The 22,232-nt window shown below is 57.9% G+C and overlaps 1 protein-coding gene across 1 annotated transcript in view; it reads right to left on the bottom strand.

Moving 5' to 3' along the window:
• Positions 1 to 962: 962 nt before the first annotated feature.
• Positions 963 to 22,232, bottom strand: part of SRRM3 (serine/arginine repetitive matrix 3) — a 34,922-nt gene continuing 13,652 nt past the window's right edge. The window contains exons 3-14 of the mRNA XM_072943134.1: positions 20,042 to 20,170; positions 19,868 to 19,948; positions 19,339 to 19,368; positions 18,837 to 18,899; positions 18,687 to 18,722; positions 16,800 to 16,850; positions 16,180 to 16,284; positions 15,673 to 15,850; positions 5,256 to 5,614; positions 4,444 to 4,668; positions 4,219 to 4,356; positions 963 to 2,441 (exon numbers count right to left, since the gene is read on the bottom strand). Of these exons, the coding sequence (XP_072799235.1) occupies positions 2,216 to 2,441; positions 4,219 to 4,356; positions 4,444 to 4,668; positions 5,256 to 5,614; positions 15,673 to 15,850; positions 16,180 to 16,284; positions 16,800 to 16,850; positions 18,687 to 18,722; positions 18,837 to 18,899; positions 19,339 to 19,368; positions 19,868 to 19,948; positions 20,042 to 20,170 (1,621 nt within the window). The 3' untranslated portion in view covers positions 963 to 2,215. The remainder of the gene's footprint in view (positions 2,442 to 4,218; positions 4,357 to 4,443; positions 4,669 to 5,255; positions 5,615 to 15,672; positions 15,851 to 16,179; positions 16,285 to 16,799; positions 16,851 to 18,686; positions 18,723 to 18,836; positions 18,900 to 19,338; positions 19,369 to 19,867; positions 19,949 to 20,041; positions 20,171 to 22,232) is intronic.

The raw sequence follows: 22,232 nt of genomic DNA, 5'->3' as shown, positions 1-22,232 counted from the left end.
CAACCGTGTGCTTCAGAGCACGGCCTCCCTGCTCTGGGGCCCAGACCAGACCAAGGACGTCTCCTATGTCCTGGCTCATGCAGACCGGAGCCATGATTAGTCAGCTGCCTTCTCAGCAGAGGTGGACCAGGGTTCTCAACCTGTGGGGCCCTAAAGAATGGCAGAGTGTCTGTGAGATCCGAAGTTGCCTGCAGAGTGTGGGCTTGTGCGTCTTCTTCTCAGGAAAGGGCTCCCAACCTTCATCAGATTCCCCAAGAGCAGTTGATTTAAAGTACGTTAAAATCTATCACTCTAGGAAAAGAAGGAAGAGCAGGAGGAGAAGGAAGGGGAGGATGTGTGTGTAGATCTATATAAAGGAAAGAAATTCGTGAGTAGCTATTAAAAAAAAAAACACCACGTTAAGGTCTCCCTTTCCAATCCCCATTCTAACACCCGCCAGGGCTGGATACACAGTGTTTTCCTTAAGTGGCCACTTATGGACGGCTCACACTGTGCCAGGCCCTGTGCCAAGCACTCTGAGGACGGCATCCCCTTCCGGCGTCCTCCCGGTCCCCTGTGGATCCTGGCTTCACAGCCAGTGTTGCTCCAAGCTGTGTTCTAGCCACTTCACCTTTAGGGAGGGTCCTGCACGTGGGCCTGTCCCGGCCCCGTCCACTGCTGAAGTGAGGCCATGTGTGAGGGTTGGGGGATGGGGATATTCAAGGCCACAGGGCCTCCAGGCTGGGTGGAAGGTCTTTTTGGGTCCCTGTTTTTCTTCCTATTGAGCTGAGCCGCAGGCTTTGCAGACTCATGAGTGGAGGCAGCAGGTGGGCATGCTAGGCCCTGGTTCCTTGGTGCCAGCTCTCATCCTGGGTCCCCAGGAGTCTGAGCCCCCCTCATTTCTCAAAGGGAAGGACCCCAGGACCCCCTGTCCTCCCCACACTCCCCAGGTGCCCAAATCCACAGAGGCCTGGTCTCACCACCTGCCGTCCGGGCACCAAGTGTTTTATTAGAGTCCAATTTTTATCCGCACCGCGGAGGAGGGGGAAATTGAGAGGGAGGAACCCGGATCAGACCCCAGACCCCTCCCCCAACCGGAGCCCAGGGTATCTGCCCTGTCGGGCCAAGGAAGACTTCATGAGATCCCTGAGGGCCCCAGGAGGAGGGGGCTGGGAGCAGCAGAAGAGGGCTGGGGACCACTGCTTCCCCATCCTTAACCCAGGCCAAGGCCCTCAGTCTAGATATTACCCTTTCTTCAAAGAGCTGTAGCACCCCTCTCTGGGAGAGGTACTGCTTTGGGCCCCCTGCTCCTTTGAGCAGGCCCGGAAGCACATGCTCTCTGCCTGCTGCCATCTGGCCCATGTCCCAGCCACTGGGCACACTGGGACACTGGGGCCCTCTTAGTCATTGACTGCATTGCTTTGCCCCCTCACAGGCTCCTCTTCCACCTACTCCTTCTCTCTTCCACTTCCTGACCCCAACCCCTTTTGATCTCAGGGTCAGATGCTGTTGTGGTCTATATGTCCCCCCTCTTGTCATGCAGAAGGCCTGCTGGCATGGCCTTGACCCAGGGCATGCGGTGAGGAGGGGAAAGCCTGGCTTGGATAGGTGGGACCACGGGTGAGCTCCCAGACCCTCAAGCTGAGGCTTAGGGGCCCACTGAGTCTGGGCACTCCTGGGCTAGGGGAGGGCTTTTGGGAGGCTGTGGGGCCAGCCTTCAGCCCTCAGCCAGGGTCCTCCTGCTGCCAGCTCAGAAGGGAGTAGTTCCCCAGCCTGGATGGTGTGTGCCAAGGGCTAGGCCATCCTTCCTTCTGTCTGACTTAGCTCCTGCTTGCTGTCCCACCTCCATGTCCACCTGGTGACAGATAAGAGCTGAGGGTCTTCTGGAGTGGCAGGGGAGGTTCCTAGGTCTGGCACCTTCAAAGGATCCCTGGGTCCACTGAGCTGAGGTCCCCAGCCTGGTGAGCTGGCATCAAGCAGGAAGGGGGGCAGGGTGATCCCTGTGTTCAGAACGGCTCTTTGTTCCCTGGACATGGTGGTCAGGCAGGAGGTGGGGGTGGGGACCCTCTAGAAGCAGCAGAATCCAGTCCCTCCATGTCTGCAGGGCATCCATCCCCAAGGTCTTCTCTGGCCCCAGGACCTCTTTGTAGCAGTGGGGTGCAGGCCCCCCACGGGCCCTGGGGCCTGACCCCTTGCTGCTCCCTGTGCTGAGAGCATGAAGCTGGGTCTGCTGGGCTCAGAAGCCCCCACTCTCTGAGCTGCTCCGGCTGTGGTAGCTGGGACTGGGGGTCCGAGAGGGGCTGCGCGTGCGGCTGCGGGTCCGACTGCGGCTGCTGTAGCTTCCGTGGCTGTGGCCGGGGCTGGGGCTGCGGCTGGGGCTCCGGCTTGAGTAGTCACTGCTCAGGCAGCTGGAGGAGGATGAGGGGCTGGGCCGGTAGTAGGGGATGGGACGCTTTCGGGCACTGCCGGGAGGGAAAAGCCAGTTACAGGCCATCCAGGGCCCTGAGCTCTGCCAGTTCTGGGCCCTCAATCAGGCCTGGAGCCCCTCCCCAGCAGTGGCCAGGGCTTCCCTGCCTCAGTTTCCCTTGAGACTTGGCCTTGGAATTCTCCCTGCCTCTGCCCTCCCCCCCCCCCGCCCTGCCCCAACAAGATTGGACACACAGTGGGGTTACTTGCCAATTTCATGTGATCACTTTGTTTTTTCCTCACTTGTCTGGAGGGAAAGGGGACCAAGTGTCTGCTTGACTGGAGTGGGTGCTCAGTATTTGTTGAATAAATGAAACTTACAAATATAGACAACTCACATTAGCCAAGCTAAGTTAAGTGGCTTCTGTGCATGGGAAGGTTTGTCAGTATGGCCCAGTCCTGCTTCTTTGTTCCCCACAGAATGGAGGAGTTTGGTTTTCAGGTCACTCGGAGGGAACAAGAAGGAGCCCCCTGGCCACTGCTGCCCCTGCCCAAGGCCTGGCCCAATCCCACCGGCCCTGCCCCACTCCTTACTCAGCTACCTCCCTCCGGCCTGGAGTTAGTTTGAAGCCAGGAGACTGTGACCCAGAGAAAAGAAAAGAGAGTTAAGAGGGCAACAGTGTCCCCAACACGTCGGGTTAATTCTGAGGAGGGAAACAGGTGCACATTAGTGGGAGGAGGAGGAGGCTCCCTGGGAGGGGGACTGAGGTGAGTGCCAGGTGGAAGGTGTGGAGGTCCGGCCATCTTAGGACCCCCTGCATATAGGGGTGTCTGAGGGCAAGCCTTAAGCCTCTGGTGTTCTGGCCTCTAGCTCTGGGGCCAGTGCCCTCTTCTCCCTCAGGGATATCTGAATCATCAAGGATTAGTAAGGGCTGGTTGAGAATCAGACCAGGTTAGAGCTGAAAAGATGCTCAAGGAGCCCTGCTTATTTTTCGGACATGAGAACCGAGACTCAGAGAGGCACACTGATATCCCAAGGCTGCCCAGTAAGTCTGAGGCAGAGCTGGGCTCAGAATTTTGTCTGTGGCCCTCTAACCCCTGTCAGGGGTCTAGGGCTTCAGGGTGATCTCCTCAAATGCAGACAGTCATCTCACCTGGAGACCTAGGCCCAGACCCTTGAGTCTGGCCAACTGTGTGGGCAAAGTGGGAGGGGCTGGTTCCCCCCACAGCTGCCCCAGAGACCAGATGGGGGTGCCCCCTCCTCCAAGTTCCCCAGGGGGCTGGGAAGGGAGCAGAGAGGTTAGTGAGAAAAGGAGAGGCAGACAGACTGACAGCTGAACAGAGCCAGTCAGCTCACATGGGCATCTCCCCTGCAGCCTGTGGAAAGGGGGTCCACCCGGCCCCCAGGCTGGCCACAGGCCACTCAGCAGACTGGACCTTGAGATGAAGGAAAAAAGGAGACATCATTGCCAGGAGATGAATGTGGGGAGGGATGAAGGAGGGAGGGGCTCCAAGAGGGATGGCTGGAATCTTCCAGAGCTGAACACCTTGTCTGCTGCTGTACCCAGACCCAAGAACAGGGCCCCTCCCCTCCATGGCCTTCAAGACCCTTCCCTTCTGGAGACCTCCCTCCCCTCAGTGAGCCTGCACCTGTCTCTCTGGACCGAACCCTTCCCCAGCACCTCAGCCCTAGCCTGAGAGCTCTCTTCTCTTCCCCGAACCCCTACCTCCTCTCCTTCAGGGCCCTCCCCTCCCCGGACGGAGCAGGTTCAGTCCGTCGAGGACCCTCGAGGTCCCTGCCGCCCAGCCTGGCCAGGCCAGGCCCCTCCGTACCTGGTGATGCGCCGTGGCTCCATGAAGCTGGGCGAGTCCCGTCGCCGCTTGCGGATGGGCGAGTAACTGCGGGAGCGGCGCCGGGCGCGGGCGGCCTCGGCCTCGGCGTGCCTCGCGCGGCCCTCGCCGTCCTTGTCCCTGCGGGGCCCCGGTCCGAGGTGAGCGACGCGGCGCGGCCGGCCCGCCCGGTCCCGCCGCGGCCACCACCCCTGGGCCCGCAATTACCGGCCCACGGTTTTCTTGGGCGACGGCGAGCGGCTGGGGCTGCGGGTCCTTTTCTCCGCTGAGCGCGAGCGGGATTTGGAAGGCGAGCGGCTGGAGCTCCACGAGCGCGGGTGTGGGCCCGGGCTGCGCGACGAGCTCTTCCCCTCCGGGCCGCCGTGCCTGCCGTGCGCGCCCGGGGACGGGGAGGTGCTGGCGAGCCGGGCGCGCGGGGGCCGCTCCTTGGCCCTGGAGGAAGGGCACGGCGACAGAGGGCTCAGCTGGGAGAAAGTGGGCGCCAGGGAGGGGCGCGAAGGGAGACGGTAGGGGTGCTGGCTGACAGGTAAGGGCTCGCGAAGGGAGAGAGTGGGCCCAGTGGAGAAGAAAGGACTCGGGAGGGGAAGGGGTTCTTTAGGGCAGTGGATCGAGCAGGCGCAGGGTTAGTGATGGGGAGGACGTGGTGTGTGTTGGGTGGGAGAGAGGTTCCCGGAGGAGGGAAGGGGGCGCTGGTAGGCGGAGAGGAATCCGTGAGGAAGAGGCCGATCCGCGCTGCCGAGGGAAAGTGATCAGGGAGTGTGGGGCAAGTGAGGGAGGAGGGTGCGCCGTCGTGGAAGGAGGATCTGGATCTTAGCAGGGGGAAGTGAGAGGATTGCTCTGCGGGGTGGTGGCGGGGGAGGGCCAGTGACCCGGAGGTCAGTGCGCGGGGAGTGAGAATGAGCAGGGAGGAGAGAGGGATCGGTGAGGGGAGTGGGGGGGGGGGAGACAGTGCTTAGTGCGGGGAGGGGAGCCCCGTGCGCGTCCGAGACACGCGGCTCCCTGGGGTCGAATCCACTCACCGTTTCCCATGTCCGCCGTGGCCTCGCTCGGAGCCGGGCTCGGGCCCGGGGCCGGGGGCGCCGCCGCCCGAGTCGCTGCTGGAGCGGGCCCTGCTGAGCGAGCGCGATGAGCCCCGGGGCGGCGCGGGCCGGGCGCGCCGGCGGCCCCTGCGGCGGGGCGCGGACGCCGAGGACCGCGAGCGCCGCCGCCGCCGCCGCCGCCGCCGCCGCCGCCTGGCCGCCCCGCCCGCCGCGCGGCCTCCTCTGCCCTGCGACGACGGCGCCGAGCGCGGGCTCGGGCTCTCCTTCCCCTGCGCGGGCGGCGTAGCTGCGCCGGCCTCCGCCTGGTCGCGGGCCCTGGACGAGGGCGAGCTGGGCTTCTGACGGGGAGAGAGGCAGAGAGGGCACGGAGGGGGTGGAGAGGGACACGGAGAGGGCGACAGAGGCGAGGAGAGACGGGGCAGAGACGGGGAGAGACAGAGACGGAGAATCCAGAGAGGGAGAGGCAGAGGCAGAGCAGACAGAGAGGAAAGAGACAGGGGAAGGTTAGAGAAGCAGAGAGAAAAAGCGGAGACGGAGGAAAGGAGGAGAGACAGAGAGAGAGGACAGATCAAGAGAAGGAGCGAGAGATCGAGGGTGAGAGAGCGGGCGGGTGGGGTGGGGGGAGAGAAGGAGAGGGGGCTTTCACCGGGCCCAGGCCAGGGGCTGCCAGTCCCGGAGCATCGCACACACGGTTCCCCGCGCCTGCCCTGCCTCTGCCTCTCCTGAGTGTCCACCTTCTGGCCTCAACAGTGCAGCTCATGCAAGGTTCTCGGCATGCAAAACACAAGAGGGACGGAGCGGTGGGGGGTAGGGGGCTGACAGGGAGGGGATCCAGAACGGGCACGGGGGCTGGTTTTGCGCCCCCTCGACGGGACGGAGGATCCCGGCAGAGAGAAGAGAGAGGGCGGGCACCGGGAGGCCGGGCCAGGGCCAGCCTACCAGGCCAGGCCCCCCAGCGCGTGGGGGTGGGTGAGGGGATGGAGGGGGCACACGGCACACAGAGGGGGGTGGGGCGGGGCAGGACAACTGAACTCAAAACTGAACCGAAGATCGGGAGAAAAAACAGAAATAAAAAAACAAAATCCACAAATGTCATTAGATACCAAAATCAAAAACAATGTCTGAACTCCTGGGGAACTGACATTTTTCTGTTAACATTTTTTCTTTCTTTGTTTTCCGGCCCTGCAGAGACCTGTGGAGCTGTCAGTAGCACCCGACTGTCTTTCTGTTTCTCTCTTTTCTTTTTCTTTTTCTTTTCTTTTCTTTTTTTTTAAAGTTCTGATTTTTTAAGTCCCTCTTGGTTAACGTCCACTTACCAATAAAGTGGCACTTCCTCCTTTAGTAGGTAAGATGTGTAAGAGAAGGGAAAAGTGTGGTAGCGTAAGTTCATCATTAGATTCACAAAAATGCAAGAGAGATAGAGAGAGAGAGAGAAAAACGTAACCACCCCATTCCAGGCCGAGGAGGCCACGCTGCCTCTGGAGGAAGGATGGGCAGCGCCCGGCTCCTCGGGCCTGAGCAGTCACCTCTTGGTGACCGCTGGATAGAGATGTCGAGTGTTTTTCCAAAAGTGGAGTCAGTACACAAGGATGGGGATACAGAAAACCAGAAAGGGCACCTGGTACCATCAAAAGGGCCCTGGCTGGGAACCAGGGGTCTGAGAGCCTGCCACTGCCTCACTGAGTGACCCTTGCCAAGTCACTTCCCCATTCTGGGCCTCAGTTTCCGCATCCACAAAATGAGAGGGTTGGGCTTTGCTTTCTGATGTCCCTTCCAGAGCAAATATTCCAGGATCTCCTGACCACCCTCTCAATCCCCCTCCCTCCACAGAACTGACCCTTCCTCCTGTCCTTGGGCTTCTATCCACTAACAATTGATAGCACTTATCTGTCTGTAAGTCTGTCCCTTAACCCCTCCTCACCCCCAGTCACCAGCACCAACTTGACTTTGAGCACCTCCAGGGTCGATTTGGTGCTGGAGTTGACTCAGTAACCTGTTTTTATCATAGTACTTGGCGTCTAGTAGGGCCTCAATGGGGTTTGCTGAGGAAAGAAGAAATGCCCTTGCAAGGGCCAGGGCCAAACCGGGGAGTCCTAGAAAAGAGGCAGGATCTGGACCAAGCTCTTTCGGCAGGAGGAGAAAGCAAAACCAGCTGCCATGCCTCAGGGTACCTTGCTGCCCAGGACTGGAAGGGGCGTGGCTTCCTTGGCATGGCCCTAGGTGCTTCCTCCTGGGGTGGGGTGGTGCCCAGACCTCTCTGTACAAGCCTGGATCCAGCCTGGGCGTGAGGTAGAGGAAGAAGTCAGCCCCATGGTGGGGTGGGAGTGGGCAAGGCACAGCTAGCTCATGATTGCTGGCTGCAGCAGCCTATAAGCACCAGCCATAGCGGTGAGAGCAGCTGCTCAGAGCCAAATGGGCCATGAAGACCTGGGAGAGCCTGGTGTTTCTGTTTGGGGCAGAGGCAGGCATAGGTAAGCAAAATGGATATCATTGGGTACCGACGTGACCCTCTGAGCACTCTGACCTTCCTGATCTGGACCAACTCACCTCTGCTAGGAGAGATGGAGGCTGGGGTGTTCAGCTATGGCCTCTCTCAGAGAAATGGCAATCCATTCTCAGTAGACATCACCAGGAGACCCATGGCTCCCCTATCACATACCTCCACCCCAGTAGGTGGCCAGTGCCTCACAGCTCCCAAGCCCCCCGAAATAGGTTCTATTATCCAGCATCCTTTTCCCTACAGAAGAGGTAAATGAGAAAGAAGTCTCCAGGATCCTCAGATTTCTAAAGTCTTTCCTATGCCCTGGGTTGTCAAAGAGTGTAAAGTGAACGGATACCATCTGGGGGGATGGGAGGTCCGGAGCCAACACACAGTATGCCATACCCAAGGAGATGCTGGACCTTGCCTTTAAGAAGCCTTTGCTTGTGACTTTGGTCAGCAGTCAGCAAGGCAAGTGGGCAGAATACTAAACTTGGGAATCAGGACTTGAATGTGAATCCTGGCTCCAGCCCGGAACCTGGACCTGAGCCAACTGCTTCTGATTCCAGGGAAGAGGCCAGAGGTGAAGGAAGACCAAGGGTCACCATGTGCCTTCCCATAGACACAGCAGGGTCCTCTCCACTTCCCACTGTTGGGCTGGGAGTGGGCTGAGAGTGTTAAGAACAACAGTCTCATCTGGGTTTGGCGGATGTCCACCGGCCTCATGTTGCTGCCCCCAACCCTAGAAGTCCAAGCCCCCAGGCCAGACCCCCTGTGCTGATCTGGGTGCTTCCTGCCTGGCATGTCTTGAAGTCAAGCTCTTTCTCGTTTCCCTCTCACCTCCTTCAAGCCAAATGGCTGCCAGAGCCCAAGAGAGTAATTGGCAAAGCGGAACACCCTGGGATCAGCTCTGATATGAGTTTGCTGTGAGACCTGAAGGAACTGACCAACTCTGGGAGCCTCAGTTTCCCCATTGGTAAAATGGGGGATAACTGGGTCATGGCTGGGTGGGCCTGTACAGGAGTTGAGAGGTTCTTTTCAGAAGACAACTGACTCATGGTCCCCTTAAAGGTGAGCAGGGTCAGAGCAGTGCAGGAAGGCCTAGGGCTCTGTGAGGTGTCTCCCAAGGGCCAGGAAGGAAGAGGATGGGAGGAAGGCTCTGCTGGGTAGGGTGGCAGATAGCACCTCCCTGGGGAGACTTCTAGAGCCAATCTCACCCTTATCCACCCATCCCTCCAGAAGCCCAGGACAAAGGGTCACCATGATCCTGCCAAAGTGTGAACCTCGTCCTCAGTTTGGGTCTCATTCTTCCCAGAGACTGAGGGAGATCCAGGCCTAGACACCATGGCACTTCCTAGCTGGACAGGACTGTGGTGGCCAGGGACCTCCAAACATCTCCTCCAGAAGCCTGCTCTTTGTGATTCCCATTCCTCTGGCCTCTTCTCCCCTCCTGCCCCAGCCTGGCTAATGTCTATTACCCCTCTATCCTAGCTCAAGGTCATCACCTCCAGGAAGACTCTTCTGATCCTCACCCTGAGTTGAGTGTGCCCTTCTACCATCCCACAGACCCTTGTTCCTTCCTCCCATATGCACTGCGCCAGGCTATGCCAGGGCCAGGGCTACCATCACCAGTAGGAGCTCCCCATCCATGGCTCAGCTTTTTCCCTCTCATTGTCCTGGGCGATCCTTGTCAGTCCTTCAGCCTTGCAGGTGGGTGCCGTGAACACAGGCCTGCCTGCCTCTCCGCTGGCAGGGACATCCAGATGGGGGCTGGCACTCTGTGCCAGCACATGCTCATCTAGTGTGTGCATGAACAAATGAGTGAGTGAATCAGTGAGTGAATGAGTGAATGAGGGACCTCACCTGCCTCTGAGCCCTGCTTGCAGGAGCCCCTCTGCTCCCTGGTACCACCTGCTCCCTGGCATCTTTTCTTTTGCTTATGTAAGACATTTTTGAGGGGAAAAACAAGGAGAACAGCAAGGGACGTGCACTCACCCGACCCTAGTATCCTCCAGGACGAGAACAAGTGAGCATCTGGAACAGCTACCCCTCTAACTCAGTATTTCGGGGGCCCTGGTTACATGAGGTACTCCTTAAAGGTGGGGCCTCCTCTCCCCGAATCAGGCTGGGATAGTTTCCTCCATCAGACCAGCAGTGCTTTCTCCCTCCCTGAACAATCTCCTTGTCTGCCCTCCCAGCACCACCCAAGGTTGAGGAATGTTCTCATGCCTGAGCTCCCCAGGACCTGCGCCTGGGGCCTTTCTCTTCAAAGCTGAGGATGGAGGCCTACTGAGGCCTCAGAGGTTGGGAAGTCAAACTTCTACGGCAGCTCCCATGTGGGACAGGAAATAGTTTAAAGGGCAAGGATGGGAAGGTTGGGGTCCCTGAGGGCCTGTCCTGACGTGTACTCTCAGTGTGGCTGGTTGAGCACTGGGTTGGGAGTCACAAGTCCCAGGACCTTGGTCTGGTTCTGTGCCAACATCTTGGAGGACCCCGGCCCCTGCTGACTCTCATTAAGCTCAGATTGTAAAATGGAAGGATGCTGGGGGACTGAGGAGCCCCGTCTGGGTTGGGTTGTGGTCCAGACAGGGGGTTGGTGAGCTGAGTGTCCCCTCCATCTCTCAAATTGCCCCCCAGAGACTTTGCTAAGTAGACCATCTAGCCCAGCACCTGTTCCTGGCCAGCTCACATACCCCCTGAAGTTCAACTACCATCATGCCCGAAAGATGGAGCTGTGAGATTCAGCCCTGGTGCCAGCTGCTGCCCAGAGCCTGTAGCTCCCACCTAAAGCTCAGTCTACCACCAGGGCAGAGCCGTAGGAGCCCAGCAGGCCCCGAAGGGTGGGACAGGGCTCTTTCCTCAGGCCTGACCTCAGCCAGAACTTCTTCTAGGATCTGGAGGCCACGAGGCTCAGCACAGGCCCCTCCACCACTGCTTAGTGCCCAAGGTGGCCCTGGGGACTGGCAGGGGTAAAGGGTGAGGGGCTGAGAAGCTACTCCAGACAACAGAAATCAAATTGGCTCAACTGCAGCATACAGTTCAGGGAGGGAACACAAACTTGGAATGCTAAACCACACAGAAATGCATTCGGACAACAAAATGAGAAAAAGAGGGTGTGAGGGAGGCTTGGGGCACAGGGGGTGGGGATGGAGAGGGAGAAGAAGGAGTAGGGAAGGTGGGAAAGAGAAGAATGAACCAGAAAAGTTGTTGGGAGAAGTCAAGAAAACTAAACGACAAACCAGGAAACACAGCTTTGTAGCTCATTTGGAGAAAATGCAAGTTACAAATGAGTAGTCACTAAAATAAAGAAAGAAAAGGGAGGGGGAGAAAACCAACCAGAGTGAGACTGAGAGAGAGAGAGAAAGAAAACCACATTCAAACCAAGCAGAGTGGCGGGGCTTATCTGGAGATGGGAGCGGGCGCACAGCGGAGCCGGGATACCTACCTTCTCAGTGGTCAGGGACAGGAATGCAATAATAAAAAAGAAAGAAGGTCTCCGCATTGGGATGCAGAATCGGGGGAAGACAGTGACTCTAGCTGCTCTCCCCCTCTGAATCGGCACGAGACAGCCCTGTGGCTTTCAGTCTAGTCCCAGGGATGGAAGGGGGCTCTTGCCCAGCCATTTCTGTTCGCTTTTTTTTTTAACCCACAGGCTCCAAGAGCCAACCTTTCCTTAACTCTTTAAACAACAGAAAACCTCCAGAGGGCATGCAGGAAGCAGCTGATAGAAGCAAAACCACAGAGTGGGTGAAGGAAGGGCTGGCAGCATGGGGAGAGAGGCCCAAGTCAGAGAGAGAGATGGAGAAGAGACAGAGAGACACAGGGAGAGGGACAGAGGGACAGAGAGACAGAGAAGTAGAACCAGAAAGAGACAAAGGCAGAAGAAAACAGAGACAGAGAGGCAGGAAGACAAAGAGGAAGGTGGACCCAGGCAGAAAGAAAAAACAAAAGCCGCTTAAACAAGGCCAATCAGTGGACAGATGGGGTGAAAGGGGATTGTGCATTTAAAAGGGAAGGCAATCACAGATTCAATTTGAAGGACTGACCCAGCCTCGGGTCCCCCTGGCTTCAGCATTGTTGTAGCAAATTTCATCCCTCCTGCCTTCTGGCTTTATCCTGGAAGAAATGCCAAGATGTCCCTTCCTATCCTGGCTGTCCCACTCCAGCTGTGGTCACTGCTTTTTCCAGGGGCTGGGGAGGGGGAAGGCCTGGTTTGAGGCAGGTCAGGGAGAACCATGGGCACCTTTCCTTCAGGTCACCCATTAGGTGATGACATTTGAACCAGAGGCAGAGGCTAGAGAAGGGTTGGGGCCTTAATAGGGACAGATGGAGCCAAGGCAGGTGGCCATACTTCTAAGGCTGCAAACCCTGCACACACTTTCTGGCCGTTGTGCTGGGAGGGCAAAGCTAGCACCAGTCTCTCTCCTTAGGGGTGGAGGGAGGCCACTGAAGGCACCAGGTGAGACGGGTGGAAGGACTTGTCCCACGAGGTCATCATACTCTTCTGTCCCATGTTACGTGACTTTGAACCACTCCCTTCCATCCCTGTGCCTCACTGTTTATTCTCCCATGTGGTTGTGAACTGTAAGGGCTCAGGGCTCCCTGGGTCTGTGAAGCAGCAATCACGTGGTTCCGGCTTGTGTAATGCCGGGCCCACATGTACCCTGGTCTTGGTGTGGGCAGGCCCCCGTGTCAGAGAGGTGAGAGAACTGGGAGCACACCAGTGACATCTGGCAGGGTCCCTAGAGGGAACACAGAAGCTGAGCCAAACAGAAGCCACCTCATAAATCCTCCCCACCTCTGCTCAGGACACCTGGAGTGTGTTTTCTACTGACTACCCTCTTACATCTTAGCTGTGGCTGGGGTTCTTGAGGTCAGAGGGCTGTTATCTCCTTTTGGGTTTACTTCTAAAAAGCTCTGTGACCTTGAGCCGGTTGCTTGACCTCTCTGAGCCGCAGAAAGCAATAAACAGTAGGACCCAGACTCCCTCTGGGGCTCAGCCCTGGCCTGAGATGGGACAAGTAGGAGATGTATTGGGGCCAGCATCCCGCTGGCCTGTTTCAAGATCAGGAGGAACTTCTCTTGCCTGGGAGTATCTGGCTTTGAAGCCCTCACCTGAGTTAAACTCTATCAAGTGTCTTCAGCTCCCTCCTCCAGTGCCTCCTAAGGCTCTGAGGCAGGCACGGAAGGGGCGGATCAGCCACCTTATTCTGGATGGAACTGAGGATCTCACTGCTCTGGGAAGCAACCTGGGTGAACTGGGACAAGTCTCTCCCTTTCTCGGGGTCTCCCAGCTTCCCTCCAAGGTTCCTTACAGACTGAGGCCCTGAAGCACCGTCTGCATCACTTTTGTTAATCTAAAAACTGAAGCAGTTCCAGCTCATGCCCGCAGGTGGAGGAGAGGGCTGGCTGCTGGCGCTGTTGGTGTGGGAGTCGTTTTTTAAGAGTTATCTTCCCTTTTAAATTCTGATTACAAAGGAAAAAATAAATATAGAGATATGTACATGACTGAGGTTCACTTGAGATTCAAAAACCATCTCTGCATTAGAAGTTCCCACAGTAACACGCACAAAAGCAAAATTCTAGAACAACATAGAAGATAGGAAAAAAAAAAAGAACGAAAGATACTTTGCATTTCTGTACATCACAAAAGGAAAAGAAAAAGGAAAAAAAAGGAAATACAAACAAAAACAAAACAACAGGAAAAGTTACATAAACTTCCCCACCCTCTTCCCTTGCCGGCTAAACAAGAAATGGAATCACAATATTACCACGTTTCAAATGGGAGGCTAAAAAAACAAACAAAAACATAGACGGGGTTAAAAACGGTGAGCTTTTCTTTTTTTCCGTTTGTTTCTCTCTCTCTTTTTTTTTTTTCAAAGGTAGCATCCAAGAACACCACCCCCCTCCCGTACTTTTTCCCAAAGACTGTTTTTGGTTAATGGTAGTCTGTGACCCCAGCCCCATCTCACCTCCCTGGAGAGAGAACAGGTCTCATTTCACTCCTCAGAAAGACTTTGCAGGCAAAGAGGAGATGGGTGCGGGTAAGAGGCCTGGGATGTTCTGAAATCCCAGACCTCTTGGGGCCCAAAGGGTAGGGAAAGGGTTTGGGGAGCATGCTTTGTGAGTAGAGTAACAAAGTGCTGTCTTCTAGAAAAGTCCCAGGGTGATGACAAATTTTGTCCCATTTTGGGGAGAGAGGCAAGAGTGGAGTGCTGCCACGGCTTCCCTCCTCTCCACTGAGGCCAGAAGCTAGGCCAGCTTCCCTGGCTGCTCTCTCCTGGGGTTTACTTAGTTGCTGTGGCCGTTTTGTCTGCACCGGCCCTGGGCCCTGGCAGGGATTACTGCTCAGGCCTCCAGGGTTGGGGAGGAAGGCCCTGATTGAGAGAACCTGCATTTCTGCGCCTCTCAGAGGACATAAAGTTTCCCCGAGAAAGTGTCTGGGGCACTGGGCTGTTCTGGCTCTGTGCCTGTGGGGTTGAGGGGTGGGATGCTAGCGCCAGGCTTTGTCTTGGCCACCCTCAGCTACTTCTGTCAGCTCCCTCCTACACCTAAGACATCGGAGTGATCCTCCCCACGTGGCCCAGTGAGGTGCCTTGGAGCCCAGGAGTCTGGCACGTTGTCCAAGCGGGGCAGTCTCAAGAAAGGACATGTCCTTAAACAAAGATTGATCTTGAGACTCAGAGCCTTTTCTCAGATGCCCTTGGCTTTCCTGGCTGAGGTCATGGGAGTAAGGGTGTTTGAGAAAAGAAAGGGAGTGAAAGGAAACAGCCAAAAATCAAAATGAAACTGACCAACACGTACATGTTTGCTGCTGAGACCTGAGGTCTGGGGAGGGGCAGCACCCCCTCTAACTCCCTGCTGAGACTCCTGGGGCAGCCTGCAGGTCGGGGGGTGGGGGAACTGCAGGACTGCCCACACCAAATCCCCTGTGCCCATCCAGTGCCTCTGCCAGGACCGCAGCCCCCTCTACCCTGGACTCTAAGACTGACAGACAAAAGGGGATGAGGGCCTCCCCTGGAGTCTGGGAGAGCCTCCCACCCTGCCCCAGCCCATAGTCCTGGGAAAGGCTGAGAAGCGGATTGCTCTGCCAACTCCTACCATCACCACACCTGCCAGAGTCTCCAGGAGTCTGTGCGCCCCCTGGAGGATGAGTGGGCACAGTTTTTGAGGTGATGCCGGTGTGGCTTTTCTGAGCGAGCAGTGGGTGCGCTGGGAGGTGCCTTAGGAAGGATGGACCATGGGAAGTGGAACCCGCAGGTCTGAGATACCTGTCCAAGTGTGGGCAGTGCCCAGGAAAGGACAGACTCCTTGGAGCAGGCAGGCACTTTAGAAGTGCAGCTCTGGAGTGGCAAAGGGACTGAGATGGGGGAGGGAGGGTAGGGGTCTATCTGAGAGAGAGGGGGGCTTAGGCGGGGTTGAGGGAGGGAGGGCTTTCTAGAGGGGGCAGGACTTGGTGGGGAGAGGGAGGCTCAGGGCCCAGGTGATGCCCGGGGGAGGTCCTGACTCTTGAATCCTGCTCCTGACTGAGACCCCTACCAAAGTCCATGCCCCCTACCACCCCAATATGCCTGGGGGAAGGGAGGCAGGAGACCCTGACTCCTTTCCAGCTCTTTTCCCAAGTGGCTGGGTGTCCCGGTGGTCAACCTCCTCTGGCCTTCAGTTTGCCAAGGTTAAGAGTGCAGGCCCCCCTCCCCCACCGACACTAGGGCCGGGTGGGCGAAACATCCAAGCGTTCCCGACCGCTTGGACGATTCCAGGAGAGCTCCTGGGAGGTGGGAGCGGCCGGCCCCGCCCCCGTGACGCACTGACTGCCCCCTGCCCCGCGGCGACCCGGCCCCGACCCTGCTCCGCCCTGACCCAGCTCGGCGCAGCCCGCGCGGCGCGGGAACCCTCTGTAAAGCGAAGCGTACGTACATCGAGCGGGCTGTGCGCCGAGCCCGGGCGGCCCCCGTGCGCTCCGCTCCGCTGCCTGCTGCCGCCGTTCTGCTGGGGCGACCCCCATCCGCTGCCGCCGGACGGGGAAGGCGACCGGCTCCCGCTGGACCGCTGGCTGCCCGTCTTCCGCCCGTCGTCTCGGTGCTTGGGGCTCAGCCTGCATTGGGGGGAGCCGGCGTGGGACGCCCCCTCTGCGAGCGGCCGCTGCCCGGCACGAAGGGCAGCCCCCTACCCGCGCTCTCGCTGGGCCGGGAAACCCTTCTCTGGAGAGAGCACGGCCCCAGCCCTTTCCAGTTCAGGGACTGGGGCGCCCTCGGGCGTGGGCAGCAGCGTAGCCCTGGTAAACTTCTACCCACTAATTTAGTCGCTGTTTGCCCACCAGCCCCGCTCCGCAGCCCTTGCGGGTGTTTAAGCTGCAAGTCCCCTCCCTCCAGCACAAAGCCGAACTCCATCACACCCGAGCGCTCCCAGTGGCCTGGGACCTACCTGCTGGGTGATCTGGAATCACTGTAGTGGGAGGAGAGTGAGGGGCTGTGGGAGCTGCCGCTGCTGTGGCGATGGGACCTCCGGCCAGGGGACTCTACATGTGGCCTGGGAGATAAATCAGGCTGTACTCAAGTTCTGCCCAGCCTCCCCACAGGGGATTTCTGTGCAGGCCTGATGGAAGCCACTACCGCCCCTGCCCCTTACTCCACAGCCTCCTACAAAAATACTGCAAACCATGTTAGGCCTAGAGCTAGTCCATGCGGGTCATGTCAGTTAGGAAAAGGTGTCCTTTTCACTAGGCAGTCCCAGCCCCTCAAGACCTCCCTCGCCTCTCAGCTGGTGCTCTTTTGACAGGAATGAGGGGAAGCAGGAGAGTCACAGGACTGAGCTCCAAGGGATCCTGGCCTGGGAGGCCACAGGCCTGGGTTCCAGTTCCAGCTCTGCCGCTGACTCGTGGTGGGGTTCGGGGGCTCTTGGCTTCCTCTCTAGGTCTGAATTTTTCCATTTGGGCAGGCGGGACAAAGTGAGCTGTCTTTGAGGGCCTGATACTGTAATTCTAGAAGGCTCAGTTTGCTGTGGGATGGAGAGGAGCGGGCTGAGGGGCGGCAGAGGGTACTCACCTCTTCCTCTCTTTGTTCTTTTCTTTTCTTTTGCTCTTGGGGCTTCGAGATCTGCAGAAAGCAGAGGCTACAGTGACAGCACAGCCTGAGCCATAAGCCCACCAGGGGGAGGCTGGGGCCTTTGAGCCCCGGAGCTGGGCTGTGTCCGGCTGTGATCTGAGATTTGTTCCTCTCTTGCACCCGCGGCTCCCTGGATGAGACTTCCTGGCTGGTGTGGACTTGCCCACCCCACCTCACTGCTTTGGTCCCTTTGATTCTGCAGGTCTCTCCTTTTCCTGGAAGTCCTTACCTGCATGACCTCCTGCCTCAGCCCAACTGCTGCTCTCTCTGGGGGTGCAATAGGTGATGTGGCCATGGCCCCAGAAGGAGGGGGGACTTGCCCTTTCCTTTCTGGCACTGGTCTTGAGACAGGCCCCTCTGATGAGTCATCATGGTACGGGTGGCCCCTCCACACCTCATTTGGGTCTCCTGTGCCCCAGGTTCCCTCAGAGGGGGCTCTCTAGGGCAGAGTCCAGGCCCCCTGCCTCTCTGTCCCCTCAGACTGTGGCCCAGCCCTGGGCCAGTTCACCAGGGGTTTAGGAAAGAAATGCTTTCCCTTGGGATATGATCTCTCTACCTTTGAGTTACTCCTCGGGATCTCCATCCCACCTCATCTGGCTCTCTGGGGTGGGCCCAGCTCCTTCTGCCTTTGACAGATGGACCGAGAAACTTCTGATTAGGCTTCTAAGGTATCACCCCACTTTTGGTCCCTATAGATCTCTCAACCCCACCCTCCCTGATTCCACCAGATTCCTGCTCTAGTCCTGAACAGATGCCTCCTTCTGACTGAAAACAAGGTGATGCTAAGAAACACTGGAACGTGTTTCACACAGGAGCAGACTGGGTGGGGGGTAGGCACAGGAGTCCAGAGATTTGAGTTCTAGAATCCATGCTGCCTGATTCAGGCCTCAGTCTCCCCATCTGGAGCTGATCTGGCCCTAGCTCACCTCTAGGTCCTTCCCAGGACTGATGAGAACAGGACAGAGGAGCTGTGCAAGCTGATGGCGACCACTGGGAGGCAGGAGGGGCCCACACTGGCCCAGAGGGACCGGAGGAGGGTGGAAGTGGGGAGGACAGGAAAGTGGGGAACTGGAGGGCCGGGATTAGGTGTTTGTAGGAGTTTATTTAGGCTCTTCCCCCGCCTTGCAAGCAGCTGTAGTCTAATTCTCATTGCAGGAATGGGACTGGGGACTCTGCCCCTCCTCAGGGCTGCTGGGAGGGGGTCTGGCTCCAATGCCAACAATGGGGATGTGACTGCCCCACATCTTCTGAGTTTTCTACTTTCCACACCCCTGCCTCTGCCTGGGTTCCAGCCTTACACCTCCTGCTCTCCCCTCCTAAGTCCATCCTGAACAAGTCACTGTCATGTTCAGAGCCTTGTGCTGGCTCCTAGCCCCACCTGGCAGGATTGTTGGGGGCTAGCACTTGCCCCCAGAAACTCCATGTTTAGTTGCAGCCTGTTCACCCTATCTTCTACCCACTGAGCCTTCCTAGCCCAAGGAGGTCCTTCTGCCTGGCATGCCTTTTCCCTGCGAATTTGGGGTCCTGATGCGTCTGCCTTCTTAACTGGCACCTCTAGAGATGCAGCCCTTGGACATTGGACCTATTGTGTTGTCTGGAAGTTTTGGGGACCCCCAAAGCAAGGCTGACTTGTGGGCAGGCAAGGATTGCAGTTGGCCTTCATCCTCCTCCTCTCCCCTGCCTGGCTCTGGGAAGGAGTCCCTGGAGTGGGAAGATGGAGCAGGGCAGGACCCTTGCAACTCCCTGCCATCATGGCTTCCTGGTCCCAGGAGTGGGACTGGCCTCTGTCCACATCCTCTTGTCATGCCTCCATAGAGTGCCACTCACCTGTGCCGTCTCTTCCTCCGGGACCCAGAATCAGACCTGTAGGGCCAATAAAAGTGAGCCTGTTTGGGGTGGCCTGGGGACAGGATCTGCACAGCCTTGGTTGTGGGGGCCCCACGGAAGTGAAAGGAGGTCCCAGGGGAGGGAGGGTACCTGTCTCGGCGGTGTTTCTTCACACTCTTCCTCTTCTTGCGCAGGGGTGAGGAGCTCCCACAGCTGCGGACACAGTCGTGGGGGCTCTAGTGAACTGGGGCCCAGGATGGAGGGGTGGTAAAAATGGCTGGGGAAGCCCTTGTGCCTGGGGCATTGAAGCTGGAAAGGGGCCTCCAGGGCATAAAGCCAACTGCCATTGTAAGAGTGAACCAAGGCCCTAAGGGTCTGCAAATTCTCTAAGGGTAGTTGATGGAGCTGCTTGTGTTATCCCTTCCTCAGTTTTCCAGCCTCCTGGGCATTGTGAATATTTCAAACCCAAAGGTTAGGGTCTCCAATGATGGGATTTCTGACCTCTGTGGGGAAAAGCTGGCATGCTGGCTGTGTCCAGGCTCCAGGACCTGAGGTGGCTGGCCTTCTGCCTCTGGGGAATGGCCTTGGACTCTCCCACCCACACATATCCTCTCCAGGCCCAGCCCATCCTTGACCCGCTTTCATCACTGACCTGCACTCGGAGTCTAGTCTCCTCTTTTTGCTGAGGGCAGGGGGAGAAAGAAGGGAAACAGACAATTGGATGGGGTTAGTTGGGGCCCCAGGGTCTCACACAGGGAAGGAGGCACATAGAGGAGGGGAGTCACAGATGAGACCAGCCAAACGCCTCCTCCCTAGGCTACTCACACTTGTGGTGGGTGCAGGACCCGGGGCAGGTGCTAGGAGAAGGAGGGCAGGTGGATCAAGGAAGCGGGGAGTGTGTCCAGTTCTGGGGCTGGCGAGTGCCAACGTGGTGGTGGTGGTGGTGGTGATTCAGCGAGGGGAGGGGCTTGGTGAAGGGGAGGGGCCCAGTGAGGGGAGGGAAGTGATGGAGAGGAGGGGCTCAGTGAGGGGGAGGGCACTTAGCGCAGCGAAGGGGAGGGATTCAGTAAAGTCAGAGGGGCCCACAGGTGTGGCGTTGGCGCCCTGCGGGCCGAAGGATGGGCACCTGGGGTCCCCTCCGGCCCCCTTCCCACCCTCTCTGGCCGGGTGGCGGCTCTCACCGGCTTCTCCGGTGGCCGCCTTTTTTTTTCTTCTTCTTCTTGGGAGGGGGCGACGCCGAGCTGCTGGACCAATGCTTGGTCCTGGGTGAGAAGGGGCGGGGGTGGGGAGAAAAGGTGAGGGCGGAACGGTGGCCCCCGTCCCTCCAACCCCCTGCCGCCGCGGAGGGCGCTGACCTGTACCCCCGGTGCCCGCGGTAGCAGGCGGCCGGGCAGTCGCAGTCCACTGGACCGTCGTCCTCGTCGAAGGGCGCGTACTCCAGGCCCGGCTCGGCGCCCTCGATCAGCCGCGGGGTCTCCGCCACGCTGCCGGCGACAGGGACTCTCACCACCCGCCGCCGCGGCCGGGCCGTCCGGCGGCCCCTTACCCCGCGCGGCGCACCGGGGCCTGGCCGGGCCGTAAGGTCGGGATGTGCCCGGCACCCGGGTCTGCGGCTCGGACCCCTAGAGGGTCAGGCAGGGATTTGGGGAACCCAACTGGGAGCCTCCCTTACAGGCCCCAGCCTCAGCCATGCTATATTTTGTCCTCCCTCAACGGTGCCGTATTTTGCAAAAGAGAAATAAGAGCACGAGCTCTGCCCCCTCGCAGAGCCCTCCCCTCTTTGAGGTTCTCATCCTCTCAGGGAGCCCTGTCCTTCTTAGTGAGGCCTCTCCCCTCGCTGAGTCCCCTCCTGACACTGATTCTTTGTCCCTCAGTCCCGTTCATTGCGCCCCACTACCCTTCACCGAGCTCTCTCTTCTCTCATTGAGCCCCTTTCACTGATGCCTGCACCCTTAGCCTTCGCGTCCTATTTCAGAGCCCCCTTCCCCTCGCTAAGCCCACTGCCCCTCCCCATCCTCCCTTTTCCCTCACTGAGCCCGCTCTTTGAGAGCCCCTTCCCTCTCTCCTAGCTCCCCCTTCTCTGATATCTGTCTTCCCTTAATCCGCTGTCCCTGAGCCCCCACCTTCTACCGGAGAGCCTCCCTCCCCCCAACTCCCACCCCTCCCACCCTCCAGCTCCCGCTGCCTCTCTGAAATATTCATAGCCTCTCCTTGCCCTCCCCACTGCAGCCTCCAGAGGCCTGGCTGCTCTCCTCCCGCGGCCAGGCTGTCATCAATCACTGCCCAGTGGCAGCGGGCGCAGGCCCCAGCACTCTGCCTGCCTCCGATGCTCCTCATCCATCTTGCCGAGCTCTCCACTTCACTCAGCAGGGACTGCTGCATCTTGTCCCTGTTCCGGGATCAGGAGCCCCCAGTCATCTTCTGCCACAGATGTTTGCTCCCTGCAGGCACTTGGAAGAGTGGTGCTTTTTTCCTAAAGGCTGCTGGGCTCAAGGCAAGAGCATGAACTTTGAAGCTGCAGATGTGCCCTCATTATGTGCTGTCCCTGAGTCACTGTGTGACCTGGTGCCTGTCCCGCTCCCTCTCTGAGCCTCTTCTCCAAGATGAGAATGATAATGATGTCATAGGGCGGTTGGAACAATTCGTTGAGGTCACGGATGCTGTGCAACTTTGTTTTATATTGAACATGCCCAGAAGTGACCCTCCGAAGCCCCACCTCCAGGGTGATGGCTTCTCACCTTTCATTTTTTATTCCCTGCCCGCTCCGACAATGCCCCTCCAGATGGTTTCCCCCAGTTCACTTTCCCTGTCCAGAGCAAGGGAGGCCAGGGCTTGGATGGCAGAGCATTAAGAACGTGGCAAGAGCTTGGAATTCACACAGACAGGTCTGAATCCAGGCATGACCATGCTCACTGAGCCTCCAGGTCCTTATCTATACAACGAGGAAAAGAATATCCCAGCTTTGAGGAGAGGATTAAGTAAGCATCTGTCTATGAAGCCTCCTGACACGAGGCCTGGCCCTCAGCTGTTGCCCTGCACACACACAGCCACCATTGCTAGGCAGAGGGACTGTCAGACACTCACACACCTGCTCCTCCAGGGAGAAAAGCGGTTTTGACCTACGAAAGAGACAAAGCAAGGAAGGCAGATCACAGCTACGAGGTGAAAGAATTTTCAGAAACAAATCTCCAGCAGGGCATGAACTAAGCAGCTCTTTAAAGATTGATTTTTGTATTACAAAAAATCCCAAATCTGGCAGGGTTAGCTAGCCTCAAGAATGCCATTCCAGGGGGAAGGCATAGCTCAAGGGTAGAGAGCATGCTTAGCATGCATGCAGTCCTGGGTTCAATCCCCAGTACCTCCCTTAACATTAATTAATGAATTAACTAACCTAATCCCCTCTCAAATAAATAGATAAGATTTCTTAAAAAAAAAAAAAAGAATGCTATTCAGTTCCCAAACACCACCCTGACTCTGGCAGCCTAGAAGTCACAGGTGGTAGGGGAGGTCTGTTAGGGTGATGGAAGCTCACGTCACTTCCCTTGC

Source organism: Vicugna pacos, chromosome 18, assembly GCF_048564905.1.
Source record: "Vicugna pacos chromosome 18, VicPac4, whole genome shotgun sequence".
In the NCBI taxonomy this organism is placed as follows: Eukaryota; Metazoa; Chordata; class Mammalia; order Artiodactyla; family Camelidae; genus Vicugna; species Vicugna pacos.
Note: the sequence above shows the minus strand (reverse complement) of the source record. Positions and strands in the feature narration are given on the sequence as shown.